The following is a 27,826-nucleotide window of genomic DNA, read 5'->3' on the forward strand; positions in this document are numbered from 1 at the left end:
GCGCTGTTTCTGGAAGAAAGCAGCCATATTTTTCTAATCCTGTAAATGATCTGCGGCCAGCATTTATTTTCCACGGGATATGATCACAGCCCTAACTTGTTCCTGCCACTTCTCTTCACAGGTTTACGCAAAATCTCTCTGCCTTCCGACGAGAAGTCAACGACTCAATGAAAAATTCAGCCTGTGGCCCCAACAGTAATGAAATGATGAGCTGACCTCTCCCCACACCTCCAGCCATCCTCTCCCCACCATCTTCCTCCCCTTGTACAAAACCCTGCACATTTTTTGGTAATGTTTTGAATTCTTTCTACGGACAGGGGAAATATATGGCGAGTGGATCTCTGCCTCCTCCCCCCCTCTTTCCACAGAGTGGAGGCGGTTGGGGTGCTGATGAGCGAATGTTAGTCACGCCTGTTCACCTGGACTGAGCCCCTATTGAAAAATTACAAATATATAAATATATATATATATGTATGTATGTGTCATTTGGAGTGACAAGTAAAATCACCCCCTCCCACAGATTCCCTTCCCCCTCGGCGTGGATGAACGGAGGAGTGGCAGAGCATTGCTTGTTAAGAGTGATGCTCTGCAGAGACTGCACTGAAAGGGTGAACAGGTTTTGCAAGGACATTTTGTAATAAACAATCCTGTATACTGAGGGATGCGGCCCTCTCACTGCTCTTCTTTTGACTGTGGGATGAATGACTAGCAGCAGAACGATCTCTCTGGTTGGATCTATAGCACCACCTGGATGCAACGAGAGAGAATGCAGCCCAACGTTCAGCACACACACATGGCTCACTGAAGTATTAGGCGACCAGTAGTCTAGAACACAGTTCTTATAATAGCCTGCGGTATAATCGTTGCCTCACTCGTCCTGGATGGATCTCCCACAACTGTCATTGTCACTGTGTAGTGGTCATTATTGCTTTCAGATCAGAAGGATCACCGACGTGCGTAACATCCATGACGTGTCTCCCTTCAGATGGGTTGTATTCGCTCCACTGCTGAATTGCTGGTAGATGTTGAACTTGGTGACGTCACTTTAAGGATTTGCTACTCTACGTAACAATAGCGTCTTCTTAAAACTAATGTCGTACACCGGTGGATTGCGAAACACAGCAGTAGCAAACTTCAAGAAACGCTCCGGATAAAACTACGTTAGGCCTTGTGCAGGACACAGGGATTTAAAGGAAACCAAAAATGTGATCTCTAGGTCATGCCCCACCCCAGGCATAACACAGCGAAAAAGATGTATCAAAACTGGTGCGAAGGAAAAGTGAAGTAGTTGCCTATGGCAACCAATCAGATTTCACTGCTTATGTTCTCACGCTGTTTGGAAAATAAAAGCAGTGGCCTGATTGGTTGTCAAGTGGAAAACTACTCCACTTCTTGTTTGCACTAGTGTTGATACATCGTTCCTAGTGTATCAGCTTTGCGCGGAGTGGCCCTTCCCCGCTGGGTCTAGAGGTGTCAAATTTGCGGTGTAAATCTGCAACATTTTGCATGTGGAAATGCTGTGGCTTTTCACTGCGGATTTCACCCTTTGCAATGCAGAGGGTGAAATCCGCAACAAAATCTGTATGTAACACATGCAGATTTTGCCACCAATCTGCCGCGGCTGGGCTTGGCCTTAAAGGAGTTTTCCCATCAGAGACATTTGACATATCCACAGGATATGTCATATAGGGGCGGGTCCCATTTGTGTCTAGAACGGGGCCCCCTAAAGCCCGGTCTCCATCTCTGTGATGTGGCTGAAGCGTGTGATTTCTGACCATGAATTACGCTGTTTCCGTAACTCACATAGCAGTGAATGGCAGTTATGGAAGCAGCGTAGCATGCGAGTTAAGCTGTTTCCATAATTCATGGTCGGAAATCACACACTTCAGTCACAACACAGAGAGGTAGAACAGGGTTTAGGGGGCCCCGTTCTAGAGCTCGGTGCGGTTCCCAGAGGTGTGACCTGCATCTATATGACATCCTGTGGATATGGTTTTCCCCATCAGAGATATTTAAGACAATTTCAGAGAGCTGATACGTGCGCCGCCTTGTTTGATCTATCAAAAGATGCCGAAGTCTCAAACCTTCGCTTAATTACTGTAACAATTTCCATTACCAGAATGGTATCTGGTTTTTTTTGTAAGGCTCTAAAATGCAGCTGTTGGAAACTGGCCTTAAAGGAACACTCCAGGAAAAACAAATACATTGTGTTTTACTAGTCCATGACTTCAGTGGGGCGGTGCATGACACAGGGATTCATAGAACGCCAGAGAGAAACCTTGTGCATAACACATTGTAACAGCTGTGCCCCTGTAAGAGTATACAGATCCTAGACCTTGCCATTGGTGTCCTCTTACAACTTTATCTTTGTGGGGGAGAGTCAAGCCCTGAAATCTCTTCTTTCTAATGCAAATTATGCTTTCAGGAGAGGATCTAGGGGGCTTGAAAGGCACCTCTAAAGTCACTTGAGCTCTCCTCTCCTGCCAGCTTATCGGGCAGTACTGCTACGTGTCGCACACTCATCCATATAGTGGTGGCTTCCAAGACGTGACGTGTACTTTGCTTTTGCATCTTTGTGTGCTAAATTAAATAAGCGTTATTTATGGGTACTGGAAAGTTCCCTTTAAGGTCCTTATGGATTTCAATCATTCCCTGCAAAGAATGGTTTTTGACTTAGGCTGAATAGCTAATTTGGCCGCTCATCCAAAGATCACGGTCACAGAAGTTGACTGGACAGTCAAAAGAAATTCAGGTTTGGATTTCTTGTGAGTCACAGAAATTTGCAGGTCGCAACTTGGGCCCCATTCACTTACATTACTGTGCACACAACACAATGCAGCGATCTGGGTCAAAGTCACTATGCAGTCCTAGTCCGATGGTGACGATAGGCCACACTTAATAAGCACTAAGAACTGGGTTAGGCTATGTTCACATCTGCGTCAGGGCTCCGTTCCGTCGGAATGGAGCGCTGACTGACACAAACTGAAACCATAGGTTTCGGTTTCCATCACCATTGATTTCAATGGTGACGGATCCGGTGCCAATAGTTTGTTTGTGTCCGTTGTGCAAGGGTTCTGTTGTTTTGACCGGATGAGTACCGTAGTCGACTACACTTCATCACGTCAAAATGATGAATTCTTGCACAACGGCGACAAACTGAAACCATTGGTACCGGGTCTGTCACCACTGAAATCAATGGTGACGGAAACCTATGGTGTCAGTCAGGGCTCAGTTCTGACGGAACGGAGCCTTAGTCATGTGTATTATTTTGTACTGGGACTTTCTATATTACTCGGCAGACTTGTGTCTCCAGTGTTGTGGCTGGAGGGTTATACACAGCACTTATCCTACACACAGAGCTTCAATACAATAACGGAGACATAGCACTTATACAGAGGGATGATATCTTCCCTTCAGTTTTATGATCTTTGGTGAAAAATAGTCATCGTCGTCCTCTCCAATTTTTGATACCAGGGTGCTATGAGCTGCAGGAGACAATAACGTATTGTTATTTCTATTGATCACATCAAGTTCATTATAAGGTATGAATAATAAGATATATAATGGATGAGCTGTTGCTACTTATTGCGTTAAAGAGGATCTGGCAGTAGGACATAAAAGTTTAACCGGTTTACGGCCCTGAATAGCGCTGTCTCCCTGATTCCAGCGCTATTTTTCTCTTTTTCCTGGGCCCCCCTGTTCCAGCGATATGGCCCACCGTTGTGTTGGCTTCCTTTATGCTAATTTGCTGTAGTTAGCCAACAGGGTGTGAACTACCCTCAAGCTGATTAGTTAGCATTCGAGGCAGGGAAGCTAGCTCCACCCTGTTGGATAACTACAGCAAATTAGCATAGCAGGAGCTAACTCATTAGTGGTCCATATCTCTGGAATGGGAGGGTCCAGGAAAAAAAAAATCGAAAAAAAAAATCAAAAAAAAAAATCAGGGAGATGGCGCTATTCAGATCATTTAACCAGTTCACCTTACTGACCTAGGGACAGGTCCTCATTATATAATTTGGATATTCCATACTGACCATCCTAGACAAACGGCGCAAAAGACAGAATTAAATCTAAAAAGGTACCAGATAGAATAGCCGTACATCAATGTATTTTTTGTTCTGCTTCAGTATAAGGATGTCAGGTCGTGTTGCATTATAACACAATTTACCCACTGATGAAATTATTCTTAGCCTATCTGCTATATCTACGACTAAAACACAACTTTGTCAAGTACCACAAGAGACAAGAATCATCGAACCGTAAGGCTGGGTTCTCACACCCTATTTACGAACGTAATACAGGCGTTTTAACCTCGAATTACGTCCGAAAATACGGCACCAAAGCGTCAGCACACATCTGCCCATTCATTTGAATGGGTCTTACGATGTTCTGCGCCGACGGTCGTTTTTTTATTTTTTACACGGCGCTGTCAAAAGACGGCGCGTAAAAAAAGACGCCCGCGTCAAAGAAGTGCCTGTCACTTCTTGAGACGTAATTGGAGCCGTTTTCCATTGACTCCATGGAAAAACCGCTCCAATTACATCCGTAATAGACGCAACGAAAAGCGCCTGCACTTGCCGTTACGTCTGAAATGCCGGAGCTGTTTTCTCCTGAACATACCCTGATACAAAATGGCTCTTTGCGGATGAGACACCTGTGATGGGGGAGGGGATATTGGAGTATTAAAATCAGGAAAAACAGCCCAGTGACTTGTCAATGAATGATGCAGACCTGAGAAATTACCTCTGAGCATAAAAATAATCCATAGTGTATAAGGCCCCATGCACACGGCCGTGCCTCTAATCGCGCCCCGTGATCACGGGCATGTGCGGCCGTGGACAGCCACTCGCATTTTGCGGTCCGTGCTCCCATACAAAGTATGGGCGCATGACCCGTAAATAATTTTCGGAACATATGGCCTAAGACTGAAGAGGACTGCATAGAGTAACACTGCTACATAGATATGCTTATCATAGCTCTTTAAGGGGTTGTCCAGTCATAAGAAATTGATGGCCTATCCTCAGGATATCTGATCGGTGGGGGTCTGACTCAGCACCTCTGCTGATCAGCTGTTTTTCATATGAGCGCTGCTTCCCCTTCATTACCGTCAGTGCTTGTGTTGTGAATCACCAACACTTGTAGACGTGATTCACTGTATTACAGCATTGAAGTAAATAAAAGAAGGCTAAGGCCCCATGCACAAGACAGTATTTTCATCTATCCCGAAATACTGTCCATAATTACTGATCAGTGGGCATCCGTATATACAGAAGGGTATCCGTAAATACTGATCAGTGGGCATCCATATATACAGAAGGGTATCCGTAAATACTGATCAGTGGGCATCCGTATATACAGTCCAGATTTAATCCGTACCAAAAAAAAAAAAGGTTGCAAATGATAACATGTTGCCTAACAATACTTCCGTAACTACACACGGTTTACGGATGCACATCAGTAGTCGTCCCTATTTACGAAAGCTCCCATAGACTTCTATGGGAGAGTCCTTGCAGTAATTAATGACAATAGGACAGGTTCTATAATATTTTTCAGCACGGACACCCATCAGTAAAATTACTGAAAGGTGTCCATGGCCAATAAAAATTAATGGGTCCGTAATTACTGATGAAAAATACTGTCGTGTGCATGGAGCCCTTAGGGTATGTTCACACGATAGCAGGCATTTACGTCTGAAAAGACAGACTGTTTTCAGGAGAAAACAGCTGCCTCGTTTCAGCCGTAAATGCTGCTCCTCGCATTTTGCGAGGTTTCTCTGAGAGCCGTAAATCTTGAGCTGCTCTTCATTGACTTCAATGAAGAACGGCTCAAATTACTTCTGAAAGAAGTGTCCTGCACTTCTTCCACCGAGGCTGTTGCCGACGTATTGTAGCCTTATTTCCAGACGTAAAACGAGGCATAATACGCCTCGTTTACGTCTGAAAATAGGTCGTGTGAACCCAGCCTGATACTGTGAACTGCCGCTACGCGTGTCAGCGATTCACAGTACGAGCAGATAAGGACTGAAGGGGAAGCAGCGCTAGCATGAACGTCGCGGCCCCTTCAAAACAGCTGACTGGCAGGGGTGCTGGGAGTCAGACCCCCACCGATCAGGTATTGATGGCGGACCATCAATTATGACTAGACATCCCCTTTAAGGATGAGTAGAGGGTGTGATGGATTTGAATATGTTCCTCCAGTAGATAACCCACGTCCATGTAATGTTATGGCAGTATCCCATTAAAATAACATGCACGCTCAGCATACAGGTTTATTAGGGAGTTAAGAGTTAATTTTTCAACCAGCAGCTTGGGTAAGGTTTCCATGGTTTGTGGCAAAAAACTGGATGAGAACAAACTATACAGTGCCCATACAGAACCTGAATGCAGTCTTAGACCTCATTCACACTTATATTTGATCAGTATTTTTACAGGTTTACGTTAGATTTTTTTCGTGTTTAGGATCCATTACTGGTTACAGTTTAAAAAAACAAATGCAGCAAACTGACCAAATATGCAAGTCTGAATGAAGCCTAGGGGTGATAAACTTTGACCCTACCTGTGTTTTAGCAGCACAAAAACGGTCAACTAGGTCTATACCTTCTGTGTATTTTAGGTTGTAAATATCATATTGAGATTTAGTTTTCTCAACAAGTTATTTGGTCCACATTTACCTCTATTTGTGGTTGGGCAGTGGGAGAAAATATGGCTGAAAAGACACAAAGCTGAAATAAAAGAATATGAACAAAACTACAGAGGTAAATATTAACAAAAACGGTCCATATTACGGGTTAGTATTTCTACCTGTATTTCAATAGGTTCACTCAGACAACTCCTAGCCTAGGAAAGCATCGCTCCCCATCAAGTCTGCGGGGGAGGGGAAGTGTCAACCTTCTTGGTGGCACAATATGGCTTCCAGGGAGGAGGTGGTGGTGGTTGTTGTTTTTTGGGTTACATGTGTGAATTTAGGATCAAAATTTAAAAATAGTCGCGTGTGCTAAACGTACCGTAAATTTTTTTTTATATATATATTTTTTTTTTCAGTACAGTGGGCGATAGGTCCAGGAGTGAGGCAACTATAAAGACAAGTGATCTTTTCATAAACTTGTAAATATACATGCAATTTATTAAAATTACAAAAAAAGAAAACCTGGTTCCAAATACTTAGTTGGCACTTTGTTAAGTCTGAAGCGGGTTTTAAAGTCTGTGATGGCAGCAATGAATTTTGGGTATTTTACTGTTTGCCAAATGAGTGTATAGTGGAAACTGCAGAAAATAAAATTTGAATTGTTTGGTAACTGGTATTGTCATGCAGGGCACAAGGGACAAGTCTCCTGGTTATGTGATCACCCACGATGCCGGTATGCCCTAGAGGGTAGATGTCCTGGCAGCCGCCACCAGATACTGCCCTCGTGTCTGTCATTTTGCGTCTTCTTTCCGTCTGTGATTGTACATGACGTCATTACATCCTTCTCTGTTCCGTGCAATTTCAATAGCAAAAAATTGGATTCTTGTAGCTGGAACGCAACACAAGAAAAAAAAAAAATAATTGTTTCAAAGCCAGAAGGTATATCAAGCACATTACATAGGAACTAAATGGATGATGTACAGCGCATATGTGACCACTGAGTGGCAGAATTCTCACACAAGTCAGAATGAAGAAAATCTGCATGTAAGGCTCTGTTCACACTTGCACTGTGGTTTCTATTTAGAACACAAACCGCGGCATATAGCCAGATCCGTCGCCTGACAGGCTCTATTGACTTACAATGGATTCTATCAAGATTTCTGCAGTTTTGAGGGGAAAAATAGCGCTGCATGCAGTTCTATTCTTCCCATCACATCTGGTGGGACTGCGGACGGCAGTGTGAGCATAGCCTAACTAGCTTAATAATCAGCCATTATTATAAAACACTAGATTCTCACATTATAACCGCTATGGTCTACTAGATCAGTCACATCATGGAGGAATCGCCATATACAGATGTTGAAGAGTTTGAATGGTTTCACTTCAGTGATGCATTACGGTTACTTGCAGTCCTATGTAAAACTCAGCTCTGTTACATCTGTATCATGGAGCACTGCCTAATGTTCACATCAGATTCCTAACCAAACAGGATGCTCAATATTGAATTTGCCAAAAACGTCTGACTTGTGGGGGCAATAGCCATTTTAAGAGGTCCGAACCTGGTATTCCAAGCTTGTATGTAATCCATAACTAGGAAAACGTACCGCTATATTACACGCGACATTAAGGTCACTACCCTAGAAGTGCAGCAGCCTCCTGGCACACGGTGGCTCAGTACGGACCCATACAAGTCTGGATGCTGTATTATGGATCCGTAACATGGCCATGGGATCTGAGCCTGCTGATGGCAGGGTGAGGAGCTACATCCGCTCCTTATTAGGCCTAGTTCACATGGAGTATTTTGCAGGCAGGTCAAAATCTGCCTAAAAATTCTGAGGCAGCTTTTGACCTGCCTGCACATTTTTTGCCCACGGCCATAAAACCACAGGCAAAATACGCCACAAAAAAAAAAAAAAAACGCCGCTTCTGCCTCCCATTGATTTCAATGAAAGGTCAACAAGGAAGAACATGCAGATTTTTTTTTTCCCCCCCGCGAGCAGCTAAAAGGTACCCGTGAAAAGGAAACGCCTCTGCCTCCCATTGAAATCAATGGGAGGCGATTTTGGAACGTTTTTGGCGCTGACTCAGACGTGGTTTCCGCATCTAAAAATCAGTGTGAACTGGGCCTCAGGCTTCTGATCAACATATTGTTGGACTAGAACTAGACACTATGGCCCCCACTAGTAACATGGCCACTTAGGCTGGGTTCACACGTAACTAATTTTGTTGCAGAAAATCCACAGTATAATACGCTAGCCGCAGAATGGCTTTGTATATGAGAAGCGGAAAACGCGCTCAGAAATTGACCTACGGTGTGTGTTTTTTTGCTGCAGCATGTCAATTGTATTTGCACAATCGCTTTTTGGTTACGGGTTTTCCCCCATTGAATTCAATGGGAAGGTAAAACGCACAACAAATAGCAGATGTTGCGATTTTTGTGCCGGAAAAGTTGCGATTCCACCACAAAAACCGAAACTCAGAAAAAATAAAATCTTGTCCTTACCCAGATTTCTGGGCTTCTGGCCGGTCTCCTGGGATGACGTTTCATCCCATGTGACTGTTGCAGCCAATCACAGACTGCAGAGGTCACATGGGATGAAACTTCATCGCAGGAGGCCGGGCTACAGGACGTCAAAAGGGCAAGTATGAATTTTAAATTTATTTTTTTTACGCAGTTTTCCGCATCGGACATTCTTGTTCGAAAAACTGCACCACGATTTGGTGCCATTTTTTTGGACGAAATTCTCTGCGGCGTCCAAGGCGGATCCGCTGTGTGCTTTTGCGCAGCATAACCCCCCCTGTGTGAACATACCCTCAAGAAACCTTCCCTGCACCAAAGCCATTTCAGAATCAGAACTCTGTAGCGATGTGCACAAGTCGGCACCTCCGGAGACATTATTGATACGCGAGGTCTATTCACAGCGGATCATCTATACACTCACAGAAGATGGTATTCTCCTCCGTATACTCCTTGCTGCTGTCCAGTCTTAACAAAGTCCCATAGTTAAAATCTTCCACCTGATGCTCAAACTGCATGCAGAAAGGACGCCATTTCTGTGTAGGTGATAAAACAGAGTCAGGGTCTCACAGAGAGAGAAACACGTAAGAAGCAGAAGCTCCTCAGGTACCGATTTACCTCTTTGGCTGCCGGAGACTTTAGATCTTCAGGGTCGACCACGTCTATACGAAGGTCCGGAAAATCTGATCGGAAAGTCGTGTAGATTTCATCATCTAACCGGGTCAGTTTCAGGAGGCGAGCGTCAACTGAAGATATAAGCTGGGGGGACAGAATTTCCTCCTGCGTGTTATTTGTACATTTCTAGGCATAGTGGGAACCGATCCCATTCATATCCGTTCCATGTTTAGTAAGAAATGTGGATAATACACGGGGTGTAAACGCAACATCAGACCTCATGCAGATTTTCTCATCCAGATTACGGTCTGACCGCAGATCTACTGACCCAAACTAACAGCGTCACAGATCCCTATGATGCCGTTAGTCCAGATTATTAGACTCTCGATTGGACCAAATCATACAGAAATAATACAGACTTTAAAATGCGGGCGCATCTGAATAAGGCCGTGATTGTCACATTAATGGCAGTCGTTGAGCTGCCTCCTGCACGACACGACACGACACGACACGACACGTGGTAAGTTGCAGTGTAGCCCTAGACTTACGTAGGCACCACAATATCTAACTTACATTGAAGTACACCTCTGCATGCTGATACGCCTTCATGGCCCAGACCATCTCCACATTGGGCTGTAAAAGAAGAGACAATTATTTTTTCCACATAGCTCCCGCTTTTTCCGTGGCACCTTTTCTACTATGTAATTATTATTAAACATTCCAGAATGAACGAGACAAGTCCTATGCATCTCAGGTCGTCACATATGGATGACCAAGTGAAAGCCTCGTATTGGTATGGTCACTGTCGGGTATCTTGTAGGGCACAATGGCTTATCTAGGATAGTGGTTCCCAAACTTTGAGGCCGGGACCCACTCTAGGTCGAGACTTTTGTTTGGGACCCCCCACTACTGTACTTATCTTGATTTCATCTGACATAAGTCAACATCATTCATAGTCAGATGCCGGCACTTCGCTTCAATAGAAAAATAAGTCCCTGCAACATCAAAAACAACAATTGTGCAGTTGGGGGATGGGGCGGACTCAAGGTATCCCGCTGCTGTGCGTCGCTCAGGCCCAACTATTGCTGATGATGTGTCACGTGACCTGACCCATCCATTAGTGGCCTTTAGAGCCATAGCTAGAGGTTTAGCACAGGGGATGAAACACATGCAAGTGGCCCACACACCGTATAATGACCCCCCTAGTGCCCCACACACAGTATAATGACCCCCCTAGTGCCCCACACACAGTATAATGACCCCCCTAGTGCCCCACACACAGTATAATGACCCAAGAGTGCCTCCCTACACAGTATAATTCCCCTTTAGTGCCTCCTTACACAGTAGAATGCCCCTACAGTGCCTCCCTACACAGTATAATGCCCCACATAGCTGACCCACGCAGTATAATGCCCACATTGCTGTCCCCATACAGTATAATATCCCCCTTTACCGCCACCATAGCTCCCCTCCACACAGTATAAAGCCCCCCATAGCTGCCTCAACACAGCCCTTAAAAAATATATAGTCGAATATGCCCATTCCCTCGACGAGTGGAGGAGATCTTTCTACTCCTCCGGTCTGTGCAGTGTGTGGCTCAGTGTAGAAGGCGCGATGACATCACTACATCGCGCCTATCTGCGCCGAGCGGCTCACTGCTCACAGCATAGTGAACGCTGGAGAAAGGAGCCGTCAGCTCCTTGCTCCAGCATTGAATTGAACTGTATCTGCATCCTGAGAACGCGGGTACAGTTGAAACCGGAATATCAGTGAGTGACTCGCGGCCCACCAGAGGCCTTCTTACGGTCATTTAGGACGGGTCCTCCAGAGCGAGAAACGCCTTTTCTCCACTCTGTCCGAGAGATGAGGATCCTAAACAGAGGACACCCCCCCCCCTCCTCTATTAACTCAGAATTCCCTAATAGTGTGTGAAATATAGATTTCTAGATTAGACAACCCCTTTTAGCAGATTACTATATCCTCTGTCTATACTCACATCATTGCCGTAAGATTCTGCCGGAAGAGACAACGCCTCCGCCACAGACCGCGCTTCTGTCGCTCCCTGGAAAACAAAGGGAAGAAATTGTGATTGTGCGTTTATATTAGTGCGTCCATTATCTTTTTGTCAGGAGCTTACATTTTATATCGGACATATTTTTAACATACGATCAATCATTAACTGATCACGATTGACTGCAATTAGGGGAGCGCATGTTTGCAAAGAAAATAACATCCATCTATGGTTTAGGAATACATTTTTTGTATTTTTTTTTTTGGTAGTGCCAAATACTTCAGCGTGGCTTTGTGCAGTCTCCAAGTTGTTTGGAGCAGTAAGGGCTAGTTCACACTAGCATTAGTATACGTTTACCTCTTCTGTCAAAGGAAGAGGGGATCGAAAGATTAAACGGAAAGCAACAGTTGTTAGAATTAGGGAACGTGCACACACAAAATTAAAAACGTCTGAAAATACGGAGCGGTTTTCAAGGGAAAACAGCTCCTGAATTTCAGACCTTTTTTATTCAAAGTCGTGTTTTTCGCTGCGTTTTTAACAGCCGTTTTTGGAGCTGTTTTTCTATAGAGTGTGAAAAAAGGCTCCAAAAAAGGCTGAAGTAGTGACATGCACTTCTTTTTCGTGGCCGTTTTGAAAATCGGCCGTGTAAAAAATGCCCTGTCGGAACAGAACGCCGTTTTTCCCCATTGAAATCAATGGGCAGCTGTTTGGAGACGTTCTGCTTCCGATTTTTCAGCCGTTCGCGGCAAGAAAAACGTCCGACAATAGCCCGTCCGAACATACCCTTAGGGTATGTTCACACGGCTTATTTTCGGACCGGAAAAGCAGCCGAAAAATCGGAAGCAGAGCGCCTCCAAACATCTGCCCGTTGATTTCAGTGGGAAAAACGGCTTTCTGTACCGACGGGGTGTTTTTTACGCGTGTTTTTCAATACGGCCGCGTAAAAAAACGGCCGCGTAAAAGAAGTGCATGTCACTTCTTCAGCCGTTTTGGAGCCATTTTTCATAGACTCTATAGAAAAACAGCCCCAAAAACGTCCGTGAAAAACGCGAGTATGATTAAAAAAAAGTCTGAAAATCAGGAGCTGCTTTCCTTGAAAATTGCTCCGTATTTTCAGACATTTTTTGCTAAGCGTGTGAACATACCCTTACAGTGGCATGATTCACCTATAGACTATAATTTCCATTTAACGTATACGTCAAGATCAGAGTTCATGACGCATACGTTTAGGACTAGGCCTCAATCGCAGTTCCGGTGAAAAATAGCGCAGTATGCAACGTTCCCTTTTAATGGAAACCTGATGGAGCCCATTAACGTTAGTGGGGGGGGTCTTCGAGCGCCGTTTGCATTCAATGGCTTCGGCGCTTCCATTTTTTTGTTCTTCTGTTCCAATGACTGAACAGAATGGAAACGCAGTTGTGAACAGGCCCTAAACGTACACCATCGTAGTCTATAGGAGACGGATGCCACCGTTAGGAATCCGTCATAGGCTCCGCATACGTCAAACACACCCATATACTGTACTGTGTTATACATCAGATGTAGGGACAAAGACAGTATCAAGCCAAACTGCTCCCGGTCCCATATACATTAATATGATCCATCATGATTCTGTAATGGGGAACAACACTTCTCAGAACGCCAAAACCACCTATATATTGTCCTTATACCCACACATGATGCAACGTGGTCCCAGCAGCAACACAGGGCAGTGGGTGACAGCGGCAGTATAGCTATATATCGTGTGCCCCATGCCCATAAAAACGAGATTACAATATTATCTCTAAGAATGCCAGGCTATTATTTTGACACAAATGATAAACTCTCACCAGTGAGCTCAAGCCACCTAACTCCCCCGGCGCCGCCATTTTGACACACTCTGCCCTTTACCCTTACACCCGGAAGTAATTATCTTCTACTGCTGTGAAGTCTTTCGCCATTTCTAGTACGTTGCGCGCATGTGTAAAAAGTGTCCGCAGTCATTCTCCCCGCCCATCATGAAGTGACAAGTACTCTAGCCAATGACATTGCAGCAATTGAGCGGTTACTATGTAAATGTGGCAATTTGTATAGGGGGACACGTGATAAGCTGCGTTATTTATTCCGGGATTTGTGGCTGAGTTATGCATTACGCTCACTTTACGGCTCTTTAATCTATGAGCGTTATTATGTTCTCTCCAGTTTCGTAGTTATGCCAAAGCTGTATGACAACGAATATGGGGAGATGCTAAAACATAAATGCCAATTTTCAGGGAATTTACACAAACACCGCACTCAAAAACTTGTGAAGCCTCCATATCAACAGCCAGAGTGTCCCTGGAGTGCTCCTATTTACAGGACCAGTCAGAGTGCCCCTATAAACTGTCTCCTGGAGTGCTCCTATTTACAGGACCAGTCAGAGTGCCCCTATAAACTGTCTACTGGAGTGCTCCTATTTACAGGACCAGTCAGAGTGCCCTATAAACTGTCTCCTGCAGTGCTCCTATTTACAGGACCAGTCAGAGTGCCCCTATAAACTGTCTCCTGGAGTGCTCCTATTTACAGGACCAGTCAGAGTGCCCTATAAACTGTCTACTGGAGTGCTCCTATTTACAGGACCAGTCAGAGTGCCCCTATAAACTGTCTCCTGGAGTGCTCCTATTTACAGGACCAGTCAGAGTGCCCTATAAACTGTCTCCTGGAGTGCTCCTATTTACAGGACCAGTCAGAGTGCCCTATAAACTGTCAGACATTGCCCTATAAACTGACTCCATTGAAAAACAGCTCCAATAACATCCGTAAAAGACGCAGCGAAAAACACGAGTAGTTACAAAAACGTATGAAAATCAGGAGCTGCTTTCAGGCGAAAACAGCTCCGTAATTTCAGACGTATTTTGCTACTGCGTGTGAACATACCCTCAGGGTATGTTCACACGCAAACTCAAAAACGTCTGAAAATTCGGAGCTGTTTTCAAGGGAAAACAGCTCCTGATTTTCAGACGTTTTTTAAGCAACTCGCGTTTTTTACATACCCTTAGTGCCCCTACACTGTCAGGGCTTCAAGCCCGAAAATGGCTTGACCCTGAAGGTACCCCGACCAGTCACTAGAATGGGGGTCCCAATCTCAATATTCCTCCTCACTGCACCCCCTGCAGTGAGGTGGAGCTTGAATGGAGCGGGGATTGAGCATGTGTGCTGCCCCTTTATTCATTGTCTATGGGGCTGAGACAAACAGCTGACCGCTGTACTCAGCTGTTTTCTTCATTCCCGCATGATCGACCGCCATTTGGATAGATGACAAATGTTTATCTTGGCACAACCCCTTTAGGTCTTATTCACACTAACGTACTTGTCGTCCCTGTTCTGCCTGTTTTAACAATGGACAGCACAATGACCAATTCAATGGGGCTATTCACACATCACCGCATGTCCTATTCTAGTCCATTTTTGCGGATGAGACTTTCCCATTAAAGTCTATGGGTGCGTTATATACACGGACAGCACATGGACATCAACTAGGTGGTGTCCGTTTTTCATGCATCAGTTGCTAAAGAAATGCTGCGAAAAAAAAAAAAGTAAAACCAAGAAGTGCTTGCAATTTTTGTTAGGGGGGCCCTGAGGAAATTTTATTTTTCCAGGGCTGCCTCGAGTCCGAAAAGGTTGGGAAACTCTGTACTAGGCTACAGGATCACGCCGTGGAGAAGCTGAGTTCGTCATGGGAACGGGGCCTAGGTGAGAACAATTTTTGTTTTTGCTTGGGCGCACTGTCTACAAGGGGGGTATGGGGGACTGTATGGCACGATCTACAAGGGGGAGGTGGGGGACTGTATGGCACGATCTACAAGGGGGAGGTGGGGGACTGTATGGCATTGTCTACAAAAAGGAGGTGGGGAATTATGGCGCTGTCTACAGAGGGGCATTATACTGTGTGTGGGACATTAAGCGGACATTATACTGTGTAGGGGTACTACAGGGGGCATAATACTGTGGGCACAATTAGAGGACAAAATACTGTGTCCTTGAAGGGGTTGTAATATATTATATTATTAAATATTATTATTATTATACTGTATGGGGACACTAAAGGGGCATTATCATTTTTTTATGGGGCATCTTTTTTTAATGATGGGATGGTGCGCCGAAAGATCAATTCGCACAGGGCGCCATCTATCCTAGGGCCGGCCCTGCTCGGGAGAAATTGCTTTACAAATGTTGGGTGGCTTTTTCTCTTTTATCCCTTGTGAAAGTTAAAAAATTAAACATTTTAGTGGACAAAAATGTTGATATTCATTTTCACAGACTAATTTCACTAAATTCTACAAAAAACTTGTGGGATCAAAATGCTCACTATACCCCTAGAAAAATTCCTTGAGGGGTGTAGTTTCCAAAATGGGGTCACTTTTGGGGGGTTTCGACTGTATAGGCACCACAAGACCTCTTCAAACCTGACATGGTGCCTAAAATATATTCCTAAAATAGGAGGCCCCAAAGTCCACTAAGGGCAAGGCTACACGGTGCGTTGTTGACGCGGATTTGTTGCGTTTGAAGACCGCATACGGTCAACTGCATACATTTTTTTTCTCTGTAATGCTACAGTTCTGTTGCGTTTTATTACACACATAGTTTATGGACACAGTTTTGATTGGTGTTGAAGTTTGTTAGGTGCTTTCTGTATATAGTTCACTACAATGTATTACAGAACTATTAGAAAAAACGCAAGCAGTTGAGCAACAACATTGGCAGCGCGGTCATTAACCACATGCGGTCGGACATTATAAAGATGCGGTCAACCACACAAAAAACACATTGCAATAATAGCAGCAGTCTGTCCATAACAAAAATGTCACCATTGACTTCTATTGAAAAATCCTTTGCTTCGGATGCCGGTGTTTCGGTCCATTATCACGCTAGGGACACATGTGGGATATTTCTAAAAACTGCAGAATCTGGGCAACAAATATTGAACATTTCTCTGGTAAAACCTTTTGTGTTACAGAAAAAAATGTATTACAAATAAATTTCGGCCAAAAAAATGTAACTTTAATTGTAAAATTGTATTTGCTTTAATTCCTGTGAAACGCCTAAAGGGTTAAAATACTTTCTGAATTCTGTTTTGAATACTTTGGGAGGTGCCGTTTTCAAAATGGTGATTTATGGGGACTTTTCTAATATATAATGCACTCAAAGCCACTTCAGAACTGAACTGGTCCCTGAAAAAATAGCCTTTTGCTGCTAAAGTTCTAAGCCTTTTAACGTTCTAGAAAAATAAAACGACGTTCAAAAAATGATGCAAACATAAAGTAGACATATGGGAAATGGTAACTAGTGAATATTTTGTGTGGTATTACTATCTGTTTTACAAGTATATACATTTAAATTGAGAAAAATGCTAATTTTTGCAAATTTTCTCTAAAATGTAGAGTTTTTCAGTAACATAAAGTACAACATGTCACAAGAAAACAATCTCAGAATCGCTTAGACAGGTAAAAGCATAGATTCTATATAGACTTTTGCTGTCACACACACTTTAGGTTGGAATCTAAATACATTAGACCACCAGGAAGCTTTACCAATCGACTTGTAATGTAAGTAATGTAAGGATACTGACACATTCGGAGCCTCCATCAGCAGTTTTGTCAGATTTTAGAGGAACAATAGGATACATGGCTCGCGACGGACTTCCCTCAATATTGTAAGATTGTGGATTCCATTAGAAATTACGATGCAAGTGTGAAGATTTTTATATCTATTTTTCACGTTATCAAATGTAGGAAGTTTTCCCCAGTTGAAGATTTGCAATCCACCACCGCAAGGAGCTTACGCAATCCATAATGTATCAAGCAATTATGAAGAATTTGTCTTCTCATACGATTTCCTCAGTTGCGTTGTTCGCTGCAATTAAAGGGGTTTTCCACTACCGGATAACTGACGGTAGATCGGTCATCAGTATATGCTCGGTGCGGCTCTGACACCCATACCCCGCACTGATCAGCTGCTCCTGCCGCCTTCAGGCAGCGGATGTCATTGCACACTATGCAGTGTATGGAGCCGTAAGCAGTTGGCTCCGTACACTGCATGGCGTCCGTTTGGCAGTACTGCAGCTCTGCTCCTATTCACTTGACCGCTATTCCGTGACCAGAGCTATCTGCTTCCGGCATGGACGTCCAGTGCCTGGAGGCAGCTGGAGCAGCTGATTGGGGCGGGGTCCGGGTGGCAGACCCGCACCGATCATATACTGAAGACCTATCCGGTGGATAGGTAGTGGACAACCCCTTTAAGCACATCAAAACTGTAGTAAAACCGTGATCAAAACGCCCCGTGTAAACTCAGCCTGAGGCTCAATTGACGCATCGCTGTCAAAATGTTTTTTATTGCTGTGACCGCACCATTGTGATGCGATTTTCGCGAAATCACTGTAAAATTGTCATGGTTTTGCCATGAATTTTGACATGTAATTCCAGCCTAAGGGTCCGTTCAGAAGCTGCTGTTGAGGTGTGGTTAAAACCGCACGTGTTTTTAACGCAATTTGGTGTGTTTTTCGACGTGGTTGTGTTTTTGGTGAAACCACATTGAAATACGCATCAAATCACAGTAAAAACGCATGCAATTTTCAGATACAGGTTTTTTATGCAGTTTGAAATGCACCTCATTTTTAATGTACCGCATTCTGCAGCCAGCAGCCGCCGCACCAGGCGATTTGGGGTCGGGAGACCCCTGTTCTTGATATAGGTTTTGGGTCTCAGAGCTGGGACCCACATCTATCAGACATTTATGGCAAATCTTATGGATATGCCATAAATGTCTAAGTTTGGAATACCCCTTTAAGGTGAACAAAAGTCTAAGGCCAGAATCACACACGCAGTTTTTGGCTCTGTTTTTTTAGTCAAAGTCAGAAGTGGATCCAAAAAGAAGAAAAGGTAGAAGGGTGTGTTCACACGGGCTATTTTCAGCTGTTTTTCGAGCCGTAAATGCCCCGAAAAAAGGCTAAAAATGCAGGGGGCTGAACGCCTACAAACATCTGCCCATTGATTTCAATGGGAAAAACTGCATTCTGTTCCCACAAAGCGTTTTTTCCGTGGCCGTTTTTAAAAACGGCCGCTTAAAAAGATGCCTCGTAAAAAGAAGTGTATGTCACTTCTTGAGCTGTTTTTGGAGGCGTTTTTCATTTTCATTTAATAGAAAAACAGCTCCAAAGACGGCCGTAAAAAACGCTGCAAAAAATAAAAGTTGCTTAAAAAACGTCTGAAAATCAGTTCGTATTTTCAGCCATTTTTTGTTAAGCATGTGAACATAGCCTCACACTCCTGTATTAGGCTAAAAATCTGAGCCAAAATCTGCACCAAAAACTGCATGTAAACTGTGTGTGTGATCTTGGCCTTAGGCCTCCTCCACACATCATTTTTTTTTTAAGTTTTAGGCTATGTTCACACACTTCACAAAAAACGGCTGAAAATACGGAGCTGTTTTCAAGGGACAACAGACTCTGATTTTCAGCCATTTTTTAAGCATCTTGCGTTTTTTGCTGCGTTTTTTACGCCCGTTTTTGTAGCTGTTTTTCTATTGAGTCAATAACAAAAAACAGCTCCAAAAACGGCTCAAGAAGTGACACGCACTTCTTTTTACGAGGTGTTTTTTTACACACCGTTTTTCCCAATGAAATCAATGGGCAGATATTTGGAGGCGTTCAGCCCCCCGCATTTTTAGCCGTTTTTGGGGAAGTTTACAGCCAGAAAAACGGCTCAAAATAGGTTGTGTGAACATACCCTAAAACTGCATCAAAAAATGCTTCTAAAAAAAGCTATCAATATTAAAATGAAACATGCGTTTGAGGCCTCATTTACACGAGCGTATTATACGCGCGTGCGACGCGCGTGCTTTTCACGCGTGTCGTACGCACCTATAATAGTCTATGGGGCTGTTTAGACGATGCGTGAATTTTGCGCTGCGTGAGTGCGTTGCGTAAAACTCACGACATGTTCTATATTCTTGCGTTTTTCACGCAACACGCACCCATTGACTTCAATGGGTGCGTGAAAACAACGCATGCCACACTGACTGTCCTGCGTTGCATGCGCGAAAATCACGCAAGAGCTGTCAAAAGGATGAATGTAAACAGAAAAGCACCACGTGCTTTTCTGGTTACAAACATCCAAACGGAGTGTCAAATTCGAGATGAGCGCACCGAACTTCACCGGGTTCGGCCAAACTCGTTTTGACCGAAACCGGTAAAAAATGTTCGGGTACGCGACGTCAGGAGACAGTCACTGTCCACGGTGCTGAAAGCGTTAAACTGGTTCAGCACCATGGACAGTGACTTCCGCTCCGAAAATCCATGAACCTGTAAAAAAAAAAAAAAGTTCTGACTTACCGATAACTCCGGTCCGACCTCCCGGGATGACAGTTCAGTCAAAGAGACAGCTGCAGCCAATCACAGGCCAAGCACAGGCTGCAGCCAATCACAGGCTGCAGCGGTCTCATGGACTGCGGCGTCATCCTGGGAGGTGGGGCCGGATGACAAGAGAGGGACGCGTCACCAAGGCAACGGCCGGGAGCCCGGACTGGGGGAAGCAGGAAGTTCTTGGTAAGTATGAAAGTCTTTTTTAATTCACAGGTTGGTGTATATTGTGTTCGGCATTCACTGTCGAGGGTGCTGAAAGAGTTACTGCCGATCAGTTAGCTCTTTCAGCACCTTGGACAGTGACGGGCGTCGACTAGCCTCATCTCTATGATGGCGGCTGCGCGAAAATCACGCAGCCGCGCATCATACACGGATGACACACGGAGCTGCCAAGTGCCTTTTGCGCGCGCAAAACGCAGCGTTTTTTGCGCGCGCAAAACGCACACGCTCGTGTAAATGAGGCCTTAAGATGTTTTTTAGTGGCATAAACGCTGCAAAAACGCTGTGTGTGAATCCAGCCTAAGGCCTTATTCACACGAATGTGTTTAACGTCCGAGATACGCGCGTGATTTTCACGCGCGTCGCACGGACCTATGCAAGTCAATGAGGCTGTTCAAAGATTCCGTGATTTTCACGCAGCGTGTGTCCGCTGCGTAAAACTTACGACATGTCCTATACTTGGGTTTTTTTCATGCATCACGCAGAAAATCACGCGCGGCACATGGAAGCACTTCCGTGTGTCGCGCGTGATTTGCGCAACAGTAGATAAAGAGATTAAGCGAAAAATTAAAGCACTTCCTTCATTTCTTTTTCTAAACATCAACACCGCGTGTCATAAGTCGGGCATATGTGTGAAAATCACGCAGCCACGCAGCAAACACTTATGACTCACGGAACTGCAACGTGCAAAAAAACGTGACGTTTTTTGCGCTCGCAAAACACACACGTTCGTGTGAATAAGGCCTAAGGGTGTACACAGTCGTTGCAGTTGAGGCGCATTGGAAAACGGCATTTGAAAAAAAAAAAAAGTTTTTACGCAATTTAAGGCCTTTTTCAGTTAAAAAACGCACCTGCATCGAAAAGCGCAACAAATCGGCGTAAAAAATTATATTTTCTGAGGCAGTTTATACTGCAGAAAACTACAATGTAAGCCTGTAGCCTAAGCTGCGGAATATTTTTCTCATAGGTGTATATTGTACAGTATTCGGAAATACAATACAAATACGCCACGTGGGATTGCACCCTTATGGCTGTACAATATGGAGCCGTAATATTGTCGTGTGAACCTTCAGGTCTACTTTTTTCCACTATTTTGTGTATTTACATGTTCCGGTTGAATCGGGTTTGCAACGTGTTATTACAGCAATATTCATAGCAGTGAGCTGTAGGCACTTTGTATTTATCGTGTGCACAAAACTACTTCTCATGGGTGGACTAAGATTTGTGCACAGACAGGGTTAAAAAGTTGAACAGCAATAAAGTCTGATCAGCGTCAGGTGGCTGCCATCAGCCTTATAACCCTACAGGGACTACCTGGCATTCTCTTGTCTCACTACTATAGACTTGCAGGTCTGTTGTGTGTAATGGGGGAAAGAGACATGGTTTTAGTAGGGTTTAAGCTAAAATTGGTGTGGGCTGATAGCAAATGTGTATGTGGACCTTGTAAAGCCTTACTTTTTGAGGGAGGGGGGGGGTGCTCTATGACTTATTATACAGTGTTAAATCTAGCAGTGTGTATAATGTTTGTTCTCTTCTACAGAGTGTGCTGTAAAAATGGCCTCCACAGCTAGTAACGCCAGCAAGCTTGAGAAACCAGTGTCTCTTATATGGGGTAAGTGTAAGAACGCTTTAAATTCTTGAGGTGCAGTAATTGGGTCACTTATTAACTTCACCATGTTATTGCTCTACTTGGTAACTGTGCGTGTGTTTTGTGGAAATGTGACTTGCGGTAAAACTCATATGGTTCTAACCCCACTGCAACATGTTGCTGGACCCTTGGTGGTTTTTGTTTTTAAGCTTTCTAAGTCCGTTCCTAACCATTTATAACATCTCTAGTAGCTGTCAATGAATAGAAGCCATATTACCATTCAGTGGCTGAAAATGCTGTTCTAGTCACGTCTAACACTGGTGTAAGGCTCTCTACAACACCACTGATAAACCTATGGTGTGGACACCTTGACTGCGCCGTCTGCTTAAGACTGATATAGTTCTTTACCTCCTGAATGGTGAGAAGCCAACGGAGTACACATTTGTCATTCTCCATCTGGGTAACCTAGCCCGTTAAGTTCAGTAGGCGCCACGTAATGTTTGTTTCCTCTGGTGGCACTGCAGCAGAATTAAACAATTGCTACTGGGTTTCCTTCCGTCCATACACAAGATGGCAGTGACCGCTCAACCATAAGAATTGGCATTTTACTTTGGGCAACAGTCATCTGAGTGATTACCTCCGCAGGGTGCGAGCTAAACGAGCAGAACAAGACAGTTGTGTTTAAGGTGTCAGATGACGACAAGAGTGAGCACCAGCTGGCCCTAAGAACTGTGAGTATTATGGCCGGTTCACCTCCAATGTTGTGGGCATCTCACGTGGGTTATAGGAAGCATCATTAATGGGGGGGGGGGGTTCACTATGAAGCTTGACTCTAGTATTTCTTGAACTGTTGAGTCCCCTTTGGGAGCCATTCAGACGTTGAGGTACTGGGAAAAAACTGATTTGAAATCTGCGTGAGCTTGTAGTGTGACTTTATGCAACTGCGTCGAAAAATGCATGTGGTTTTAACCAGACTTTAATGTCTGAATGGACCCTAAAACTGTGGTGCTCAAATGATCTAAGGATGATCCTTTCTCTAAGGTATGTCTGGGGGACAAGGCAAAAGATGAGTTTCATGTAGTAGAAATAGTTCCTCAAGAAGATGGAAGTGATGCGCAACCAGTTCCCATCGCTACCCTCAAGCCATCTATTCTTCCTATGGTAAGTTACTAATGGACAATTCTTACAGGGAACAATTTGACCAATGTCCTGCTGGCTGACTGCTATAAATGGCTTTTTCTGTCATAGGCTACAATGGTTGGCATTGAACTAACTCCTCCAATCACCTTCCGGCTGAAAGCTGGCACTGGACCAGTCTATATTAGCGGACAACATATTGCATGTAAGTATTGCTGTATCTCTGATCCATGGACAGTCATTCTAGTGGCAACTTTAGGTAATCTCATTGGTAGAATAGGTTTTTGGTAGGTGGAAACACCTGGTTTTGAAAATAAAATCTAACAGGACCCCCGCACCTATTATGTGTCACTCTTAGCCCAGTTCACGAGTTTTTCGTTTTCTGCAGGCAAAAAAACACTGCGAAAACCGCCTTCTCTGCTGCACATTGAGGTCAGAGATGGAAACGGCATGACTTTTTTAAAAATTTTTTTAATTTTTTTTTTTTTTGAGCGTCTTTCTGATCGTGGGAAAAACCTCTGCCTCCCATTGAAATCAATGGGAGGTGTGTTCAGATGCTTTTTGGTGCTGTATCTGTGTCAAAAACAGTGCTAAACTGAAGATACTCTTATACTGGTGCCTTAGGGCCTGGGTGTGATGTCTAACTCTTCATCCCCTATAGCTATACCCCTGTTGAGAGAAACAGTAGATTCATATTTTTTCCTATGGGTTAGTTGCTGTATATGAGGCTTCAGCAGGACTCCACACAGATGGGGGAACCAGTCCTATTTGTGCCAACATAATTTATGGGTAAAAGGAGGTAATCCTGTTTTGTACCCAAATTATTTTAAGGAAGAATGGTTCCCCCTGCAAGGCAACAACTGCATTACGCAAACCTCCGCAAAGATGGTGGTCGCCTTGCTGTTGCATAGGTTGTTATGCAGTAGCCACCAGCCATGGCAAAGGTATTGCCTAATACAACCTTGAGGTGTCCCTCTAGGAAACTCGCAAGTGACCTTGGAACTGCTGCAAAAAATCCAACTTTTTTTTCTTTTTTTCCTCCATGGGGAGGTAGTCACTGGCTGCAGTAGTCAACCTAGTTTTTTGGCAACTTGTGGGTCAGCCTACCCTAATAGATGTTTACCTGAATTTTTTTCACCTTAATCTGAAGTGTTTAAGTCTAACAGTTTGTCAATAGTAATTATTCATAAACTAATCCCAAATGACTATAAAATGCTCAGCATTATTAATGGATTACACTTAACATGTGTTCCTAGTGGAAGAAGATTACTCATGGGCAGAGGAAGAAGTCGAGGAGGAAGTAGAAGAGGAAGAGGAGGAAGATCCTGAATCTCCCCCAAAAGCCATAAAAAGACCAGCAGCCTCCAAGAAAGCTGGCCAGGCTAAGGTACTTGCTGCCATCTACCCTAGAAAGTGTTCTCCCAGGAGACTCCTAATTGAAACTAAGCCATATTGAAGTGGCCGCCATATTTTTTTTTTTTTTTCCCCCACTAAATTGACTATTATGGCCAATATATGGCCCTAGGATTACACTAAAGGTTTCAAGTAGTCCTGGATTCTTTAGTGGTTGATTACTATTTGGTAACCTTATTTTGTTTTGTCCTAGAAGAAGAAAATGGACAAAGATGAGGAAGAGTAAGTATAGTTTTGTGATGCTATAACTTGGAAAATCCCAAGTGTAAACCTGACACTAGTTACCGGGGTGAACAGACTTTTTCTCCCCAAGAACACTGGTGCTTAGGACTGAGACCACAAAACACTCCTCCCTAAATTTATGGTTCATTGGTGAACACTTAATAATCCTGATAGTTTGGGACAGTACAGGGTTTAATGGAGGTTTTTTTTTTTTGGGGGGGGGGGGGGGGGCGGCAGGAAAGCCTACCTATAAATTAGAGTTTTTTTTAAAAAATTTGTCCCCAATAAATTTTGTATTTCTGATGCAAAACTCCAAATCCCCTGCTTCCCTTAATACAGCCACCGTTAAAGTGCATGCTGCTGTTTGACTGCAGCCACCACTTGGGGGCGCCTGCTGTATAGAATTATAACTCTCCCATTGAATTGGGTAACTAAACAGTATGCAGTGGGTTCCCCCTAGAGAAAGCAATGTTTTGACCTTAAACACTATGGAAAAAGATATATATTTTTCTGATGTATGTATTTTGTGAAAATATGCACCCTTCTAGTTTGTTAAACTATACGGTTTCCATCCTGCAGCTTCTATGTATCCACTGTACATAGAAGCTGCAGAACACATCTGCCAGTAGAATCATGGAGCTGGACTGACTAAGCAGGTCCTTTGTGCCTCAGATGCTATCTTGCATCCGATCACTATTGGGGTTAGATGAGATGTAGAAGGTACACCGGGGCTGCTGTCAGTCCAGCTTACTGATGGATTTGTCTGACTGCAGCTTCTATGTACAGTGGATACGTTGAAGCTGCAGGACAAATTAAGACTTTTTAAAATACGTTTATTAGAACAGTGCTTATTCTTATAAAATACATTAACATTAAAGGCATCAATAGTTTTGATAGTGTTCAAATTGACTATTACATTATTGATTGAAGCTCTCACTTCCTAAATGTTTCTGCAGGAGCTCTGAGGAAGACAGTCTGGCAAAAAAGGTATGTACTCCCCAGAGCAGAAATATGGGCAGATGCCAAGGGCCCATGGAGATCTGGGTAAGGACTATCTACACTTGTCAAGGGGGGGGGGGGGGCCTGTTTTTTGCCCACATTGACCTGGAGCTGACCCAGTACCATATACCATCTAAGTGTACAGAAGAAAATCTGACTTGAGTTTGACCACCTGTATCTTTCAGGGAAAAGGAGCAGGACGTGGCAGGAAACCAGCTGCTAAGAAATGATGGGTACGTTTTTTTTTTTTTTTTTTGTGATGGCCTCCTTTGCTACCCAGAATCTACCCACCATAGACCTAGAAGCTGACAATCTCTTGTCCTTGCAGGTGCTGGATGCCTCTTGTCAGTGTTTTTGGTTGTGTATATCCAGACCGCCATACTGTGACTGCCTATGTTTGTGGACTGCGTAATTCATCTGGGCTACCTGCCCCTCCATTCAACACGTTATACCTGTGACTATGGCAGACTGGATATCCTATTTATGTAGTGTAATATTTGATCATTAAATGTCCTGTCTTGTAACCTGTAAAAATAAAGTTTCTTTACTATGGGAAGTGAAAAAGCTGGCTCTTAATGTATTAAAACCTGATGCAAAGCTAAACTTTATGTGAAAAAACAAACCAAGCTGCTCTACAGGTTGTGGTATTGCAGATAAGCTCCATTCACTTCAATTGAGCTGTAATGCCATACACAACCATGCACAGATGTGGTGCTGGAAAAAAGTAGCCATGTATTTCTAATCATGTACAACCACTAGGATAAACAGGCACGGTGATCTAAATATGAATCATGCAACCTAGGACTAAGGCCCCATGCACACAACTAGTCTTCTGTAATTACGGGTCAAATTGCAGATCCATTAATTTCTATTGGTCACTGATGCCTTTCCATATATTTATAGATGTGTCAATGAAATGATCCACAAAATATAGAAAACTGTCCTCGTTTTCCCCCATTGTCCTATGACCGCACCCAGGGAGAACTGACTCCCCCTGTGGACCAGAAACTACGGTCCCTTTAAAAGGGGGAACACCCCCCCCCCCCCCATCCCCAGTACTGGTTTCTTTCCTTTGGACCAAGGCAGTGACAAAGGATTCAAGCAAGGCAAACTGCAGGAGCCCAGCCTCTGAGGGGCTCATGGGTGTCTCTACTAGGAGCAGTCAAGGGTGGCCTTGTTCCCCTTCTGCACCTGTCAGAGGACGCGCTGTGCCTCCCTCCTGCAGTGTCTTGGTGTCTGGGGACCTGGTGCATAGCTTGGAACCTCTTCAGGCCGTGCCTGTGTTTGCCGGCGCTTTAGGCTTGCAGCCGGTGAGTCGCAACCGGAAGTGATGCAGGTTTCCTGTGACTGGCTGGGAGCTGATGCTAGTTGTTGTGGGTGGAGTCTCCAGCACGTACACTCTTTGTAAGGGGCCCATCCAGTCTTAGGAGGCCTGTGTCTCGGAAGGATCTCTGCAGTTTTCCAGCTTGGGCTGAAAGTCCAACGTTCTCTAGGGATAATGCTGGACACTGCAACTCAAATGTCTTTCCCTCCATTGAAAAAAGCAGTGTGGTAATGAGGGTCAGGGAGGTCATACAGAAGTGGTCTCTAAGAGAAGCGATGTTGGTCCTGGGATTACGAACAGCCTGTATCACAGCAGTAGAATGGGTCCAGTTCCACTCAAGACTTCACCATCTAATATTTTATCAGAATGGGACAAGACATAGGGGTTCTTGCATCACAAGAGCTTTGTCCCTGCAGACACCGCAATCCCTATCTTGTTGGGTGGATCTGGGAAATCTAGGAAAGGGAATCCCTTAGAGCAGCGGCCTCAAACTCTGTCGGGTAAGTGGGCCGCATATAGAAAAAATGGGAAGTTGATGGGCCGCATTACTTTCAAATTTGATACAATCCAAAATTATTGTTAATCAGTTTATTTGAACTACTATAACAATACTACATTGCCGCAGAGTCCTCTGTAGATGCGGCCGCAGAGTCCTCTGTAGATGCGGCCGCAGAGTCCTCTGTAGATGCGGCCGCAGAGTCCTCTGTAGATGCGGCCGCAGAGTCCTCTGTAGATGCGGCCGCAGAGTCCTCTGTAGATGCGGCCGCAGAGTCCTCTGT

General features: G+C 44.2%; 3 protein-coding genes across 7 annotated transcripts in view; 2 read left to right on the forward strand and 1 right to left on the reverse strand.

Moving 5' to 3' along the window:
* XPO7 (exportin 7) overlaps positions 1-658 on the forward strand; it is a 59,437-nt gene extending 58,779 nt beyond the window's left edge. For both annotated transcript variants that reach the window (XM_075858847.1, XM_075858848.1), the window contains exon 28: positions 122-658. In XM_075858847.1, coding sequence (XP_075714962.1) covers positions 122-215 — 94 coding nt within the window. In that variant the 3' untranslated portion in view covers positions 216-658. The remainder of the gene's footprint in view (positions 1-121) is intronic.
* Positions 659-7,088: 6,430 nt separating this feature from the next.
* PBDC1 (polysaccharide biosynthesis domain containing 1) lies at positions 7,089-13,698 on the reverse strand. Its single transcript, XM_075858853.1, has 6 exons — positions 13,598-13,698; positions 11,754-11,819; positions 10,331-10,390; positions 9,761-9,901; positions 9,567-9,678; positions 7,089-7,513 (listed from the first exon to the last, which is right to left on the reverse strand). Exons 1-6 carry the CDS (start codon positions 13,634-13,636, stop codon positions 7,416-7,418), a joined length of 516 nt encoding a protein of 171 aa, XP_075714968.1. The 5' UTR covers positions 13,637-13,698; the 3' UTR covers positions 7,089-7,415.
* A 20-nt stretch (positions 13,699-13,718) lies between these two features.
* NPM2 (nucleophosmin/nucleoplasmin 2) lies at positions 13,719-26,287 on the forward strand. Of its 4 annotated transcripts, none has more exons than XM_075858849.1 (10): positions 13,719-13,819; positions 21,905-21,976; positions 22,598-22,683; positions 22,994-23,113; positions 23,201-23,294; positions 24,346-24,476; positions 24,696-24,724; positions 25,681-25,711; positions 25,909-25,956; positions 26,052-26,287. In XM_075858849.1, the coding sequence occupies exons 2-9, from the start codon at positions 21,919-21,921 to the stop codon at positions 25,951-25,953; spliced, it is 594 nt and encodes a 197-aa protein (XP_075714964.1). In that variant the 5' UTR covers positions 13,719-13,819; positions 21,905-21,918; the 3' UTR covers positions 25,954-25,956; positions 26,052-26,287. The 4 variants fall into 4 exon arrangements, with proteins under 4 accessions (XP_075714964.1, XP_075714967.1, XP_075714966.1 ...); XM_075858852.1 differs by having other exon boundaries at positions 24,699-24,724; XM_075858851.1 differs by lacking the exon at positions 13,719-13,819 and adding an exon at positions 13,825-13,888.
* The last annotated feature ends 1,539 nt before the right edge of the window (positions 26,288-27,826 follow it).

Source organism: Rhinoderma darwinii, chromosome 3 (assembly GCF_050947455.1).
Source record: "Rhinoderma darwinii isolate aRhiDar2 chromosome 3, aRhiDar2.hap1, whole genome shotgun sequence".
Taxonomy (NCBI): Eukaryota; Metazoa; Chordata; class Amphibia; order Anura; family Rhinodermatidae; genus Rhinoderma; species Rhinoderma darwinii.